Source organism: Morone saxatilis, unplaced genomic scaffold (genome assembly GCF_004916995.1).
Source record: "Morone saxatilis isolate NCDOM2014 unplaced genomic scaffold, NCSU_SB_2.0 Contig0, whole genome shotgun sequence".
Taxonomy (NCBI): Eukaryota; Metazoa; Chordata; class Actinopteri; family Moronidae; genus Morone; species Morone saxatilis.
Genome location: NW_023339650.1, coordinates 1,656,124 through 1,672,561, shown reverse-complemented (window position 1 = coordinate 1,672,561; position 16,438 = coordinate 1,656,124). Strand labels below are relative to the sequence as shown.

General features: G+C 43.9%; 1 protein-coding gene across 2 annotated transcripts in view; it reads left to right on the top strand.

Moving 5' to 3' along the window:
• Positions 1-14,558, top strand: part of znf438 (zinc finger protein 438) — a 45,116-nt gene extending 30,558 nt beyond the window's left edge. For both annotated transcript variants that reach the window (XM_035671994.1, XM_035671909.1), the window contains exons 3-4: positions 9,628-11,421; positions 11,616-14,558. In XM_035671994.1, coding sequence (XP_035527887.1) covers positions 9,656-11,421; positions 11,616-12,207 — 2,358 coding nt within the window. In that variant the 5' untranslated portion in view covers positions 9,628-9,655 and the 3' untranslated portion in view covers positions 12,208-14,558. The remainder of the gene's footprint in view (positions 1-9,627; positions 11,422-11,615) is intronic.
• Positions 14,559-16,438: the final 1,880 nt, after the last annotated feature.

Here is a 16,438-nt window from a genome sequence, read left to right as displayed (position 1 = left end):
GTTGTGTTCAGATTGTCTTCAGTCCTGCATGTAGATACACAGCCCCCTTATTCAGTTGAATGAAGCCAGTTCTACAGTGCAGCAAGGGTGCCAACGCAGGGGCTCCAGCAAAAACCAGGCTCAACTTTTGCCGCACCGCAGCACAATATCTACTGGCAAGGCTCTGCACTGGCCAGTAAAATGCATGCAAGTGCACATTCCAAGTCTACTGTTCACAATCGTCATGAGGAAAGATAAAATAATTGCCCATGTGCTAACTTTCCACTGTTCTAAAATCCTATCCGAGAGTATTATTATAAACCGCTGCTAGTGTTTTGGCAGTCTACAAATTCACGGATATGTTAAACTACTACTTGCATTTCATCTCTGGTGGTTAGAAATGCTAGAGGCCATGTTTGACCACTGACCAGCTTGTTCCGGCCCCAGTTAGGGTTAGTCATCAGTGTATTAACATTTTCAAGTAAGCTTGAAAGAAAATCAGTAACAATGTCGGTGCTACTTCTTCCTTTGACTGTCCCACAAAAGCTTAAACATAATGCCTGTCAGTTATAACAGTTTTGTATTTTTCATTAGTTTTTATTTTGTTTTTAATTTTTGTTTTCAATTCAGTTTAGTTTCAGACAGATACATCCAGAATGTCCCACTTTGTAAAATACGTGGAAATACAAGGAAGAGTAGCGAACCAAAGCTTCATGAGGTTTTGAAGATCCAGGTCATGGGAACTCCGGGGTTACAGATTTAGTTCTTGCATTTGTGACTGCAGTTCTGTTGCCATGTCACGTAAAACATAGCTTATGTAGAGATTAATTTAAGAAGTGATCTAAAAGATAATACAATTAAAGTGCGAGGGTTTTCGAAGTCGGCCTGCTGCCTGTCTGATGAAATTCTGCTTTTGCTTTGACAGTGTCACCACCAAGTGTAAGCGTACTTGTTTGTGTTCACCTCTCCTTTGTAATATTACCTTTTCACCTGCATATCCAGCAGCTTATTCCTCCCAGAAAGGCCTTATGTTAAATATGAACAAGCTGCCTCACATTGACCTGCTTTTAGAAGCCCAGACTCACCTCAACAGGAGAAGAACTGTTGGGATCATCTGCATATTCTTTTGATCTCGCACCGGGTCTCTAGGAGCACGTCATTAAGGAAGTTTGCACGACGTTCCCTCTTCCTCTCATCGTGGCTGAAGCTCCACCACATGCCTCCTTCTCTGCTAGTGCCCTTCACTCCATGGCAGCTCCTTCAAAGTCCTCTACCCTGCTACCGCCCTTCGCTTCAAAGCCGCCCTAAGTTGGGTTGAAAGCCAAAACCACTCTTGTCTGTCCTTCACCGCTAAGCTGACGTGTTTGTGTCTGTGTTGTGTTGCCCTTGGGGTGGGTTACCTCCACCCCCACCCCCTCCATCTCATCTCTTCTCCTCCCCACCTTGCTGTTTATCTGTCTCTGAGCTCGTCACGTCCCTGAACCTGCTCTAATTAGCATCCCACACAACACTGTTTATTTACTCAGGTACCGACAGAAGGGGAGGGAGGTGAGAATGAAAGAGAGAGTCAGAAAAAGGGGAGAAAGAGACAGAGAAAGCCGGGAAGAGGAAGAGAGGGGGAGGGCTGGGAACAGGAAGAGAGGGAGAAATGATTCAGAGAATCAAAGAGCTATGAGACTCTCTCTCATAGCGGATACAGGGGGTAATGATAGTTAGAAAAAGACATGATGCAGAAAGTCGAGAAAGTGAGAGACAGAGAACTTTCCCGCCTCTCCACGCCTCCTCTCTGCCTTTTCCAGCGTTTCATCTGAGATGCAGAGTGCCTAAAATTAGCAAGCTGGCAGCTTCCTTCCTTCCTTCCAGGGCCCCTATTAAAGTTCTCCCATTGCGATGAGTGATCATTAAGGTGGGACCGGTAGCGCAGGTGTTTTCTGAGTGTCCCAGTCGAGGTTGCAGTGGCATCACTTTTCCTTGGCAGGGCCAACCTGAAACAGAAACCCTTTGCAGTCCTCATCCGTAGGAGTTTGTGTGTCTGAACAGGTTTTCTACTTGAGTATGCATATCAGTGTGTTACTGTACATACTGCACGTCTGTCAGTAGAGATGGAGGAGCAGATTAATGAATGAAGGACGAAGGGAGAGGACTGGAGGACAGAGCCCGATTGTTATGGACATATCCTGCTGTTTGCCTCTGCCGGCAGTGCAGGTTGCAACATCTTTGTGTTCATCAAATTGCCTGAATAAATAAGTCATGTGTATCATGACTTCCCTAATTCATTTATGTTGCATTCAGTTGTTCACACAAAAATTGACAAGGGTATAGTTGTGTGACGAATGAAAACGAAGAGCTTGAAAAATAAGGTCAAACCCTGTCTACATCTGTACCTCTGTGTGATTGTTGGATTGTCTGTTATGGAAAGTCACAAAACTCAACTCGTGACTCCTCCATGCTCCAGGTCAAAAGAAATTCAGTTGGATGGTCCGACTATCACTCTGTTTGAAGCAACCAAGGCCTTTTGGTCTATTGCTTTTGCACTAGTCAATGCATTCTTGCGCACCCTACTGCTAACATCCACATTTACATGATTGTTACCACAGACCTGTGCGTGCCTCTCGAAATTTGAAACGTGGTCTATGGTCTCACCAATCTCCTTGCTTGTGGCCTTTTTTTTGATGATTGGTTGCTGGTTGACCAACAGTATTCCAATTCAATTTATATTCCATATTCTCGTCCAGGTGTCACCTCCATATGGTCTTGATATTTCGGTTATGCCTCTCAAACTTTTGGTGGTTAAATCATGATAAAAGTCTCATCATAATATGTGTTACTACTGTTGCTGTTACTCTTGCACAACAGAACTATTTCTTTCAGCTTCCGCATTGGTACACAATCCAAGGTCATACATCCACATTACTCCCTTTTCCACAGGTCTTAATGTCTTCTGTAGCAATCTTACCAGCATATTAAACGTAAACGTACTTGCAGCAACTTCCTGACAACAGTGACCTTGCACATTTATGAAACAGAATATCTAACACAGCCAGTGCTTTTTCACAGACTTAAATTCAGCAGAGTAGCATTTTGAATTTTCCATCCTCATGGCTGTTGCACCAAATGATGGCCCAAGAACTAACCCACCATGACTAAATTTGGTCTGGGATAGTAACTGAAATAGTCCCTTCCACTTGAGGGTTCAATTGTGGGAATTTGAGGAATATTGGAACTTTCAGTTGTTGACGTTTGTCCTTTTGACACATTTCCAAGCACATTGGTTGTCACCTCACTGCACAGACAGCTCTCATCTCTCTCTTAGTTTTTTTTCTCCTCCATCTCCCTTCCATTTTTCCACCACTCTTTAGTGCTGTTTGACCTATTCGCCAGGGTCCAAATGTCACGGCAGAAGGAAAGGTCAGGTAAAGGTTCAGTGCTGAGCAAAGTCTGGTTGGCTAACGCAGTGCTGGCTGCCTGAGGGGGGAGCACGTTAACACTTGAGACCTTGAACACACACCTCTACACGCATACACGCACTCGGACACACTGCTGTCACCTCCACTCCACGTCGACGCCACTCAGCTCCGAGCCGGCGGCCATGTTATCTATGTGCACGTGAGTGTGTGTTTGTGTATGCAGTCTTATGCTCATTTGGTTCATCTGTGAGCATGGCTGATTGAGGACATTACCGCTTCCCAGGGATGACACATGGCCTTGTTGGACATCGGGTCAAAGGTCATTGGCTGTCAAGAGTTTACAGCATCCTGCCTTCAAAGGGCACTGCCTCATTTTTTATTGAGCGTCCAGCTTGTCCGTAGTGACCACCAATTCTGAAATCCTTACACCACGGAGCGCCTTGCCTTGAAGTGTGTATAGAAAACAGTTACAAATGAAAGTGAATTTTCTTATTTGTGAGATTGTGATTGTTTGTCAGTGAAAGCAAAACAACCAGAGTCTCAGTTCAGCGTATTCTCTAAGAGGAACAGCAGGTTAGCAGGGGGATTTCTATATCGATTCATCTACATCCACATGCAGGGCAGAGCAGCGGGATCCTAATTGGAATGGATTTCTCCCTCGCATTGATTTGCTCAGGTGACAGTGGATGACATACGGTTGTGTTTGTGCGCATGCCATGAATACCATATGGTGCTGTAATGTTCTCTCTTGCAACACCTTTCACTGCTGTCCGGTGAAAAGGTAAAAGGAGCAGCTGACACTACCAAATCGGCTTGTGTGTGTGTGTGCACCTACTCTCCCACTCTTGGCCTTCTCATTCAGCAGAGCTCTGAGATGAAACAAGGACCTCTACAAACACTGATTTCATTTTCCCCATGACCGCCTTCGCTCCAGACCCTAGCTCCCCTGCACGCCCGCACACACACGTACACCTTAGCCCGGAGAGCAAAGATGAGCAGTTAGCATGCATGCAGGAAGAAGCAATCGAGCACAGATAACGCTTAAGTTCACTCAGGAGTAAAAAACAAATGGAATGATCTAATTCCCTCTTGGACTGCAAGATTCCCAGAATGGTCCTTTATTGTGCTTTAATAATGAAAAAGGAGGGAGAGACGTTTTTAATTTTTTTTTAACTACCCCACTCAGGTTCACTAATCCCACACGGTGTGTGTTTGTGTGTGAGAGAGAGAGAGAGAGAGGGAGAGGGAGAGGAGAGGGAGGAGGTTGGTGAAAGATGGCCGCTGGACATGGCTTCTCACAGCCGGCTGGCCCCGACCCCCCGTGATCTGCCCTCTTATCTAGCCCAGATCCTGGCCTTTCATCTGGGCTAAAACCTGGGGGAGCTTGGCCTCTGCTGGGTTTTTATCCCTCACACACACACACACACACACACACACTTCATTCCAGACCCCCTCCATCTCCAGGCTCTATCTTTGAGTCCCAGATGAGCGTCGCTCTCACCTACAAGGCAGATAACAAACCTCACACCACTCTGCTCTCTGCTCTACTTTCCTCAAAAGACTTTTTTTTCAAACTCACTACAAGAGAAAAAGAAACTACCTCCCTTTCCTTTTTTTATACTGTCAACAAACTCTATCTACAGACTGACATTCTCACATGTGAATATTTTTTAATAGCCTAACCTTTTTAACAACAGGTTAGGTTGTCTTGTGTTTGAGTTCTGTCTGCAGTCTGCATAGACTGGGAGCAAAATGCTGGACTCTGGACTTTTAAGAGTAGCTGGCTAAAAGCAAGACTGAATGGAATCAGAGAATGCATCAGGGATGCTACCAAAACACAGCACTCTCCATGTTTTGACATGTCACAGAGCAGCGCTTTCACCTCTCACTAAATTGCATTACCGTCCAGCAATAGGCAGGTTGTTTTGGCTGGTCAACCCATCGGCCTTGGCTAGACCACCTCTACATGTGACCAAGGTCCAGTTTTTCTGTGTGTGTGTGTGTGTGTGTGTAGCTTGTGCAGTCCACATCATACTATTTCATTCCATTCCAGGTGGATGGCTGGCCTGTCCCTACACTGCCCTCCTGCTCAACCCTGACCTGGTTCCAGCATAAACACCAGACCCTCACCTCTCACCCCTCTGGCTTTACCTGATAATCTGTCTCTTTCTCCCTCAGTCTCCCACATTCTCTCCAGAAACCAGGTTTTTGCATCACCCTAGCCCTGACCTCCGACCCCAGTCAGATTAGAGTGGTTGGCGTTTCAAATCCAGCAGCAAATTGAGTAGCATCTGTGACCTCCCTGTACATTTCTCCCTTTGCCCCGCTGTGCTATACCCCCTAGGAGTCAAGACAAGGTCGGTCAGATCTCACAAACAGTTAGACGTAGGTTGGCAGTTGAGGGCATTTGCAGGCACTGAAACAATACCGTAGTTAATGGGCTAATGCCCAGGTGAGGCAGTAGCTCTGGAAAGTACTCGGACCCCATCACTTTTGGCAAGCTTTATTGCGATTTCAATTTAATACATTAAAATATAGTTTATTTTCCCATGAGTCTACACACTATACCCCATATTTACAGTAAAAATATGTTTGAGAAATGTTTTCAAATTCATTAAAAATCAAAACAAGACATCTCTCTTACATACACATGTAGTGTATTTGCTATGGCACTCTAAACTAAGTTAGGTATACCTTGTTTTCTTTTATTATCCTGAAGATACCTTATCTCTAGATACTGTAGAACTTAACTTAGGAGATTAATTCAATTGATTTGGCATGATTTGGTAAGGTCCAGTGCTTGTTGGACCAAAAACCAGGTCATGAAGGAACTCTCCATAGACCTGTGCAATCAAATTGTGTTGAGGCATTTATTTTAGCATGGGTATAAAACCAACTCGACTGTGACTGTTTCTTGGAGCACATGAATGTGGAACTACCGAAACTGTTCCTTGAGTCCAGAGAAGAGAGCTGGCTGTGCAGCCAAACCCAGTAATCAGGCAAGAAGGGCCTTGGACACGGAGGTGACCAAGAACAACTCTGGACACTGAAACAGTGTTTCAGGGGTCCTTTACAAAGATGGGAGAAACCTGCCAGAAGGACAACCATCTCAGAAACACTTAGACAATCAGGCTCTTATGATTGAGTGGCTACATAGAAGCCACTACTGAGTAAAAGATATATAACAGCACGCCGGGACTTTACATTCAAAGGACTCTGAGAGCATTAGGAAAAGGATCCCCTAGTCTGATGAGACAAAAATTCTAAGCGGAAGGTCTACTGTTTCCAAATCACATCTCATGGTGTCCAACTTAAAGAATGAAACATTTGACCTGAACAAGCCAGGTATTGCTAATCACTGTACTTATGACGATGCAATGGGGGTGGCAGCATCAAGCAACAAATGAAGGCATCTGAAAACTTTCCAAGCCACTGTCATTTGTGTAGCATTGACAAATACTGAAAATGTCTCTTTATATTTCCTTAACTTGAGATTTTTTCCCCCCTGTAGGCTGTTAGTTTCTATGAAATAAACAACTGTCCCTATATTGAAAATCAAAATACCACTTGAAGGGAATTAATAGAGTAGTAGCACTGTCTTGATACAATTCTAGCCTTTGTTTTTTGTCTCTGCCTTTTGAACACAGTGTCTCTGCTGTTCTCCCAGCTGAGTCTAGCTCATCATGATCAGATACAGGTTTACAGGTCTGGCTATTAAGCAGCTGTAGCTGTTTTCTTCCAGTCAGTTTGTCTCTTTCCTCTGCCTCTCACAGCACTTGAATGCCACAAGAACCACCTCAGGAGAATAGAGAATGATGATGACACGGCAAGTTGACCATCACTGGTACATCCACAAGCCTTCTCTTCCTCTCTCCTCTCTAGTCTACCCTTCTTGTCTACCCTCTTGTTGTTATGCAGATGGAAGAATTCTGAAAGGAGCATCTCAAAATGTGAAGCAAAGTGTTAGCAGAGAGGGCTCCCATACTGTAGAGAGGAATAATGGAGAGAGGATGGAAGGACAGAAATGGGTAGCCTTGAGTGCTTTTTCAAATACCGTAATTATATTGGTTGGCCCACACCAGTAAAAGAGACTTTGTCATTCCCTCGTTCTGTATAGTGAATAACTGTGATGATAAAGCCTCAGGCCACATCTACACACTCACCTGTTGTATCAGCGTACTTCCTGTAGTAGAGCTCAGTGAGTGAGAGCTAAACCGGTAGCCTCTAGGGATTAGTACAAAGCTGTACTACAAAAATACCAGCTGTTGTAGGATCAGTTATAGATACACTTGGTCTTAGCAGCTTTTTTTTGCCATTGTACATATCTCTCTATTGTAAATTTGATATACTTATAAGAACAGTGCATGATAGAAACATCAGTGTACATAATCAAGTTAGATGTTGGATCACCTAGCAAAATTGGTGGGACTGGCTTTGTGTTTAAAAATCTATTACCTTTTTAGGATTATGATGAATTCAATGTGGTCTTAGATAATATCAAATGCATTGATTTTCTTCAAAGATCAAACATGATATCCCCCTACAATGATCATACTGCTCCAGTACTTTTCCTACTTTTCCAGGTGGAATGAGACAAACCGAATAGTAAAGCTGAACTTGTTTTTGCATGGAGTTCCTTGTTGTCAGGTGATGTCTGCTGAATCATCTGTAACAAAAGGATTATAGGCCTGTTGGCTGCTTCTCCAGCTGTTGACACACACCTTTCTTTCCCCCTCATGCCCAACTGTAAACTTTCACATGGTAGAAATAATTGCCAAACGTCGCCTCTATCCCGTTCTTTCGCTTTCTATAGCCACATAAAATGCCCAGAGGAACACGCATCCCACGGTTTTATTCCACTCACTTTTCAGCCAAAGTCACAGTCAAACTGGAGTCAACTATCCACACAGAGAAGGAATATCTCCAGTTTTATGGAGTCGTAATGCGGTAGGGGTACTGTATAAATAATCTCTGCGCAGAAACACTTCCAGCTGTTAAACAATATGCCCTTTGCAGTTTTTCTTTTCTTCTCTTTCTTTTTGAATGTAGAAAGCGTCCTGCCCAGACTGCTTTGAAAATGAATACTGAGGTTTTTTGTCTTGAGAAATGATGTTGTTTAATGTTTGCCTTTAGTGACACCTCCAGATTGTTGCACTTTATGCTGATTAGTATTACAGAGTGGAGTTGGAACTCTGCCTGTATCAAACGTTGCTATTGAAAGTCAGTTCATAATGTGAAATTCAAACCTCAGAGTCTGTTTACAATTAGGCCCTTTGAAGCATTCCACTGTAATCTCTCCCTCCTTTTGATATAAAGATACAGTATTGATATAAATGAAGGGAATTTTGCCTTTGTTTTTAAAGCCATACCTGTGGCTTTTGATTGATGGATGGAAACTGTACGGCAGATTTAGATAATATAGACTTGTTTAAAACCTCACTCTGAGGTTATAGTTTCCCCATAGACTTCAGCAGTATTTTGTATCAACAGTCAGAAGGGCGATCCACAGAGTGAAACGGCCTTATCCCCAACTGAATAACCATGAAACGTTGTTTGTGTACAAGGGAAGGTAAAGTAAATCCAGGGCTTTTTTCAGGGGCATCCTTTTTGCCTTTAGCCAGGTTACAGTGCTGGTCAGTGGAGGGGGAGATGAGAGGGGAGTCCCTCTTCATCTGGTAAAGATCCTGCCGTTGGGCAGCTTTCACGCTCCACCGGCTGATCCTTCCAGGAAGTAGGGGGGGGGGTATAAGGTGCCCCCCACAGAGCCCCAGCATGTATGCTGAGTCCAAATCAAAGGGGGCAGTCTGTCCTTAGCCTGGGGGAGAGTGAGTCTGCTGTATGTGTGACCAGAGAGACATAGGTAATAAGACTGCTTGTCACACTGCAGATGCCTGTATTTTTGACAGTGCATGTTTCCTTCTCTTCTGCTTGAACTGCACAGTATTAACCCCCTAAACTGAGGCCTTGTGTAGTTGGGTCACATTTATGCTCATGATTTTGGCAGCTTTCAGGAGAGACCACAGGAAGTCATGCAGCCATCTCGATTATTCCTATTAAGTGCATTAGATCAAACAGATTTAAGACTGCAATCATACATGCTGTTGCAATGTTGGCAGTTATTGTCGTTGTGGTAACTTGAGGTTAGTTGGTTAGGGCTAAAAGGGCAAGTTAAGGCTGGAATGGATTGCTAGTCTCAAGTGCAATGACTAATAAAACTGTTTCTTTTGTGATTCTGTTTCAGTTGGTAACCAGTGAGTCCAGCCCTTCAGATGAAGAGCCTTCAGTTCCGGAGCATTGCCCCTAAGGCCCCAGCTGTGGTGCCCTCCCCCTCCCCTGCGGTCCTGTCCTGCCAGCCTCCCTCTGCCCTCCCTGAGGCTACCACTGCCTCCAGTCCCAAGTCCATCATTGTGCCCACTCAAAACTATGCACTGATGCAAATAGCAGGTCAGGATGGCACTTTCTCTCTGGTGGCACTGCCCCCTTCTGTCTCCTCTCAAACACCACAGCAGCAACAGCAGCAAACCCAATCAATTCAAAAGAATCTCAAGTTGCCCATTCCCAGATACCAGCCAGTGAGAAGCAAGGGGACCACAGATAAGGTTAAATCACCACCACTAGCTGCCAGGGTGCAAACAGCTTCCAAGGTTGCTGTGACAGTGCAGACCAAGTCAGTGGGGTGTGGAACATCAACAGGGATGAAGAAAAAACAGGAGTCCAAAAACACAAAGGAAATCCTCGTGCCCAAAGAGGAGCCTTCAGAGCAGCTAATTCTGATTGACCCAGGCTCGTCTGACATCTCTGTCACTGCTCTACTCCCAGACAATGCTGTCCTGTACCCAGGTTCTCAGTTAGAGCGAGCATCAGATGGCTCGGAACGACCTGATACAACTGGCCTTATTCAAAACCTCCAGTACCCCCCTGCTGCTGTCAAAAGTTCCACAGGCAAATCTCCGGAGGAGAGTAAGACTACAGTGAGGCTGTGCCAATCTAAGCCTGCTGCAGCCCAGCCCCAGAGCAGTATCACTGTCCTGTCCCCAGCCATCTTCAGCAAAGCAGTCCAGATTATCCCATCCCCACCTAAGGGTAAACTGCCCATCATGCCCTACTCTAAAATGAAGAGCACCCTTATTCCAGCTGCCAAACTCAATTGCAATTTGTCCCCTGAGAAGACCAGTTTCTCTGGCCAGGCAGGACTTGCCAGCCCCTTAGATCCTACATCCAACACCCTTGAGACATCTGAAGCCTTGGGTCACAACCAGATGCCAAACTCTACTCTACAGCCACAGGCCAAGACCACACTCATGCCTGTTTTGGGAACCCTCCAGAAACCACCTGGCAAGAAGAGGGGGAGAAAGAGAAAGACAATGGAAGACATCTTGGCGTTTGAGGCCAGAAAGAAGAGGTCCTTGTCTTTCTTCCGTAGAAGGGTCCCAGAGAAACCGCCAGCAGTTGTTCCAGGCTCCAAGCAAAAAGAAGTTGATATTTCAAAGAAGTACCGCAGCATTCGACCCAAGCCCATGTTGGTTATGGAGACAGTTCCTCAATTGGTCAGTTTGCCTGCCATTACCCCAGATGGTCAAGAACAGGAGCTTGTACTTGGTCATCAGCTCCCTACGAGTACCACAACCAAGGCCCTGGACTGTCCTCCCCAACCAGCCCCATTAACCCTCCACCTGAGAGGTGCCTCCCATCCAAGAGTGTTCATAGGCAGCCGTCCACTGCACCGTTGCCCCACCTGCAGCCGCTGTTTCCAGTTCAAGCATCATCTCCAGAGCCATATGAACAGTCACACCAACAGTCGGCCCTACGTCTGCCCAGTCTGCCGCAAAGCATACGCTCACTCCGGCAGCCTGAGCACCCACATGAAGCTTCACCATTCTGAGGTACGCCCACGTCGGTCTCTAGGCTGTGAGTTCTGCGAGAAGGCCTTTGGATACGTGGGAGTTTACTTCAGTCATCTGAGAGAGGTCCACAAAGTGGTGCTGACTGTGGAGCCGTCCATTAGCCATCATGAGGATGATGTGTCTGTGGAAGGGTAAGATTATTATCGATTTAGATAACTCAACTCGTGCACATACTTTATTGTGACCATAACCTTGTACCAGGATTTATGCACAGATGTTAATATATAGATTAGCGGTTTAAGATACTGATTGTTTGCCTAACCAGATAACTTTATCCAAACAATCATAACAAAGTTGTAAATAAGCGATATTCCTTCCTTTTCAGGGCTAACTCACCAGAGCCATCAGATGAGCAAGATCGTGAAGACCCCGTGGAGCTGCAGATTAAATGTGGCCGCTGCCAGACCATCACTCCCACCTTTGCTGACATGAAGATGCACCTGCTACATGTGCATGGGGAGGAAGTCCAGGTACGACCTCACGATGGCCAAGCACTGCGGGGTGGCCGCGAGGCTGAGAATGAGCTGGTAAAACATGCTGCCCATTACTGGCGACAGCTCAACGAGAAGCGTAACCTGGTTAAGTGTGGCAGCTGCGACGAGGAGTTCTTCTCCTTCTCCAAGCTCAAGAGGCACATCCTGTCCCACCACCGTGGAAGGGAGGGGGAGGACAGTGGGACCCTCTCATCACAAGATAGCGGTGGCGGCCTCGGGATCCTTGCTGCTGGTATGGCCTTTAACTGTGTGCTTTGCAATGAAGTTCTGGATACTAAAGAGGGGGTTATGGAGCACTGGAGGAGTCGGCACCACTGCGAGCAGCCCAGCCTGCTGTGGGACGCTTTGAGCTCGTACTCTGGCCAAGAGGAGGGTGAGGCGGATCTGGACACTCCTGCTCCAAGTCCACACTATCCAGCCTAGCCCTTTGAGAGCATGGAGTCCTTTGCTATGGCTCCTCCTCACACACACTCAGTCCTAACAATCAGCAGCACAGGGATGAAGAGTTTCTCTTATGTCTTTTAGCACAAGTTTCATCTTTCACCAGTTGAGGTATTTGACTCCAAAAGTCCAAAAGGAAAAAAAAAGAAAATATTAAGCTAATGGTGAAAATTGACCTTTGTGTTACAATTCATAAAGGAAATTCTCTCTAGGTCAGAGAATCCAGTTTTATAGACAATATTTTTTTTTATGTTATTGTTTTGATTGCACTGTTCTGTTTTGGATGTTTTGTTTAGAGGTATGTATTTAATATCCTGTTGGATCTTTTTTTTCTACTGCTTATTTAAATGTTATTAGAAGGGTAATTTATAAACTGTCTGACACAGTAAAACTGTTAAAAGGTAATTTCACCCAAACACTTACCTCTTGTGACATCTAGTATGCAAATAATTTGGTGCTCAGTTTTTGAGATATCTGTATGTGATTTCTGCCTCCACCCCAATGAAAAAATACTTTTTAAAAGTTCAACAAAATCCTCTAGCAGTGTCCCTATTACTCTGTGGAGAGAATTTGTTTTGCCGGTAATTTTTTATCTTGATTTGATAGTTATAGTAGAGCGATGACAAGTAACGAGAGGTCACTGGCAACATTTCAGTTCATGGTCGGTGTCTTAACCCGTCAACCACAGCTCCACATTTGTAAAAGGCAATTTTAATTTTGAGCAATAGACCTCCATTTTATAGTGATGGAAGCAGAAATCTCAAAGATGAAACTACCCAATCTGCATGGCTGGATACCACTGTAGGAAAGTGAGGAAATATGTTTTTTTTTTGTTTTTTTTTGGGTGGACTGACCCTTTCAAATACTGAGAAATGTAAATCTCATAACTAGGGCACACTGTCTACTATCACACTGGCTGACAATTTATCTATTAGCCTTGGACTATTACAGGTTAAAAGAAATCAGACGTGTACCCGATTCTGTGATGTAATATTGCTCCTGTAATTGAAAATCGATATTTTCAGTCATGACTTGAACTTGAACTCATAGTCTGATTAAGGGCAGTATTAGGGTCCTCTGTAAACCTGGACCCATGAAGGAACACTTAACTCTTAACCAGCACCCAAGTGACATCCTTGTGGCCTTCTGAAAAAGAAAATCGGTGTTCATGCGTAATGTGGCTTATCGTCAGTGTGGTCCTCTGTAGGCCAAGTTCTATCTCCTTGACTTGTTGATTAATGCCTATATATGTATTCTGTGATATGCCAAGGGTCTTTACACTAGTGATTGTAGAAGTGAGTTTTGCATTTAAGCGTTTTAACCACTGACGGAATACCTTTTGTTGACTTAGTAAATACGCAAAAGAAACCATTGAATTGCCTACCTGTTGTTGCCAGCTCATGTACGCACCTGTGGAATTGTGTGCACCCAGACTCTATTATTAGAGTTAGCATAAACTGTTGTCAAGTCCAGAAAAATATGCTATTTTATACTCTAGATTAATACAGAGGTCTTTTAGTATATTTAAGCTTGTTGTTGGTCCTTAAGGAATCAGCACTAAGACATTTGTTATGTTTGCTTCTTCTAATTTTGGGGATGCTTAATGTCTTTTTTCTTGATTGGGAGGCCATTACTACTTGCTAACATTTGTCTGTGTTTATCTTTCATATGAAGAAAAAAAAAAAACATCACAGGGTCAAAGTGAATGTACCTGAATGTTTTAAAAACCCTACCAAAAGTATATGTATGCTATATAGACTAATTCTATAGATAAAAAATATATAGATATATTGAGAAAATATATATATTTACATAGAGTAACTAGTGAAGCAGCTGCTTTGTTCTGTCACAGGGGAGAGGAGGGTAACAAGAGATGAATATATCATTGCCACAACAGGCAACAAAAGCCATGTAGAGCTGTCCCTATGTTTCTGACACAAAACGTAGGACTTTGAATGAAGGGCAAAGCACTGATGTGTACATGTCGCACTCACTGGGTAAACTACGGTATGCTGTACTACTGTTCTTTTAATGCCATGTTTGAGTGTTCATCAGTGAACTGTCCTTTGTTTTCAAGCCCTCAACACAAAGCAGGAAGTGACAGAATAAGGTTCAGACTCTTCTTTCCTCAGTTAGATGAGAAACATACATGACTGTCAGCACAAGTCGGAAAGTTTAAAAATCCCATATTTGGTGATATAATGTTGTTTGGCTCACTTATGTTGACTGTGTCCAAAAAAAAAAAGAAGAGTGAAAGTGTTTGTGCTTGTGACTGTTTGTGTACCTGAAAAACCTGATGTTTATGAGAATAAAGATATGCTTTGTTGACTTTATGACTGTATTGCTTTCTTAGAACACTCAAATACATCTTACAATTACAGTGTTATGGTTCCAGGAAAGCTGGAGATTTAAGTTCTTGGAAACTGAAACACTTAAAATACTGAAGGGGATAACCCTAATAATTATATTATCTTTGATGAATTGTTTGGTCTATAAAATGTGTAAAAAAGTATGTAAATTGCCTATTATTTTCTAAAGCCCAATAAGACCCCCAATTGTTTGTTTTGTCCAACCAACAGTTAAAACCCAGAAGATACAGTTCACAACAAAAAGACCAAGAGTCTACAGTAACGCTAGTGGTGCTATACTTAACTAATAGTGATTCTACTTAAATGATAACATCAGCATGCTAATGTTAAAGGTATGCCTCTATGTTAAAGTGCCATTTTTCTACAGTAGCCCAGAATGAACAAACTGAACATTGGCTTTTTCACAAGTTTCTCCTACAAGCTTGTAAGGCCAGTGGTATTCAGTTAGTTGCAATCTGCAACTTCACCACTAGATATCACTAAATCCTTTACACTGGTCCTTCAAGCAGGTATAATGTTGATCATGTTCACCATCATAGGTTAGCATCTTAGCATGGTAACATTTGCTAATTAGCACTACACACAGCTGAGGCTGTTGGGTATGTCATTTTTGCAGGTATTTGGTCATAAAACAAACTACTGGACAAATGAAAAATTTCTGTGGGGGCATGAATATGTTGAATATGTTACCTCTGTGCTCCTCCCCTCCCAACAGACCTTCCATCTGTCTGCTTTAGCATAATCAAACCTACAGATAAGTGTGCAAATGTTCCTACCGTTTGGTTTTAATGCACATCAATGTATCTCTTTTACTAAATAGACCACGCATGATCCAGGTTACAAAGACTAGTTAAGAAATGCAACATGATAGTGGGTTGGGGACCATGTTTGAAAGACTGTGAAAGTTCAGATAAAGGTAAGGTTTCCATGTTCTGAGAGGCGCATAAAAACAATAGCTGTATGCCTTGTGACGGCTTCATATTTAATGAATGGAGCTGACTTTAGTTCTGATCTCCGTGTTCCCTCTGCTTGTCTTTTCTGCTTTGCAAGATGCATTTAGAGAAACAGAAACACTAAATCACTCTTTTCAAATTGAACAACAATACATTTCTATTAGTTTCCATGCCATCAGAACCAAAAGCTCTCTACTCTGCTGCAGGCCCAGCCCTGGTAGTCATTGCTACACCGGTGTGGAATGCAGGTCCTCAGCTCTAATTGATTTGAAGGCACATGACCCTACATCAAAGGTCAAAGGGCACTTCTGCTGTGATTTCTACTCAAGCAACAGCCCGAGAGTGAGAGCAACTCCCCGACACAAAACATCCTCGGCTAGGTTTGCGTCAACTCCTCAACTTCTTCAAACTCTTTATAAAAGGACTCAAAGGTTTCAAATGAGAGTGACTCAACTTCAGGTGGCTTTCAGCTCCGGTGGAACACAGATAAAGCTGCGACATCAGTACATATCGGGGCCCAATCTAGCGTCGCCATCGCACCACGTCGCAGGCGCAGATAAAAAGGAAAGCGCTATACGGTGATGCATATTTCCCTTTAATCAGAGCTAACATGTACCACAGCCGTCACACTGCACTCCCACCTCACTGTGGCTCTCAGGGGGACAGGGGAGATCAAAGCCACCCCCCCGCTTGTACATGATCAGTGGGAAAGAAGGAGAACTGGGGGCTGCTCTCTTTCTTTCCCTCGTTCTCTTTCTTTCTTTCTTTCTTTGGGTCTCGGAGCTACACCCCCTTCCAACACTACCGTGGCCCTGGAAGTGTTGAGAAAGGTGAGGGACAAACAGCTACACTGCTTTTTTAATCCAGTTCAGAGAGAAATGTCGAGCATGT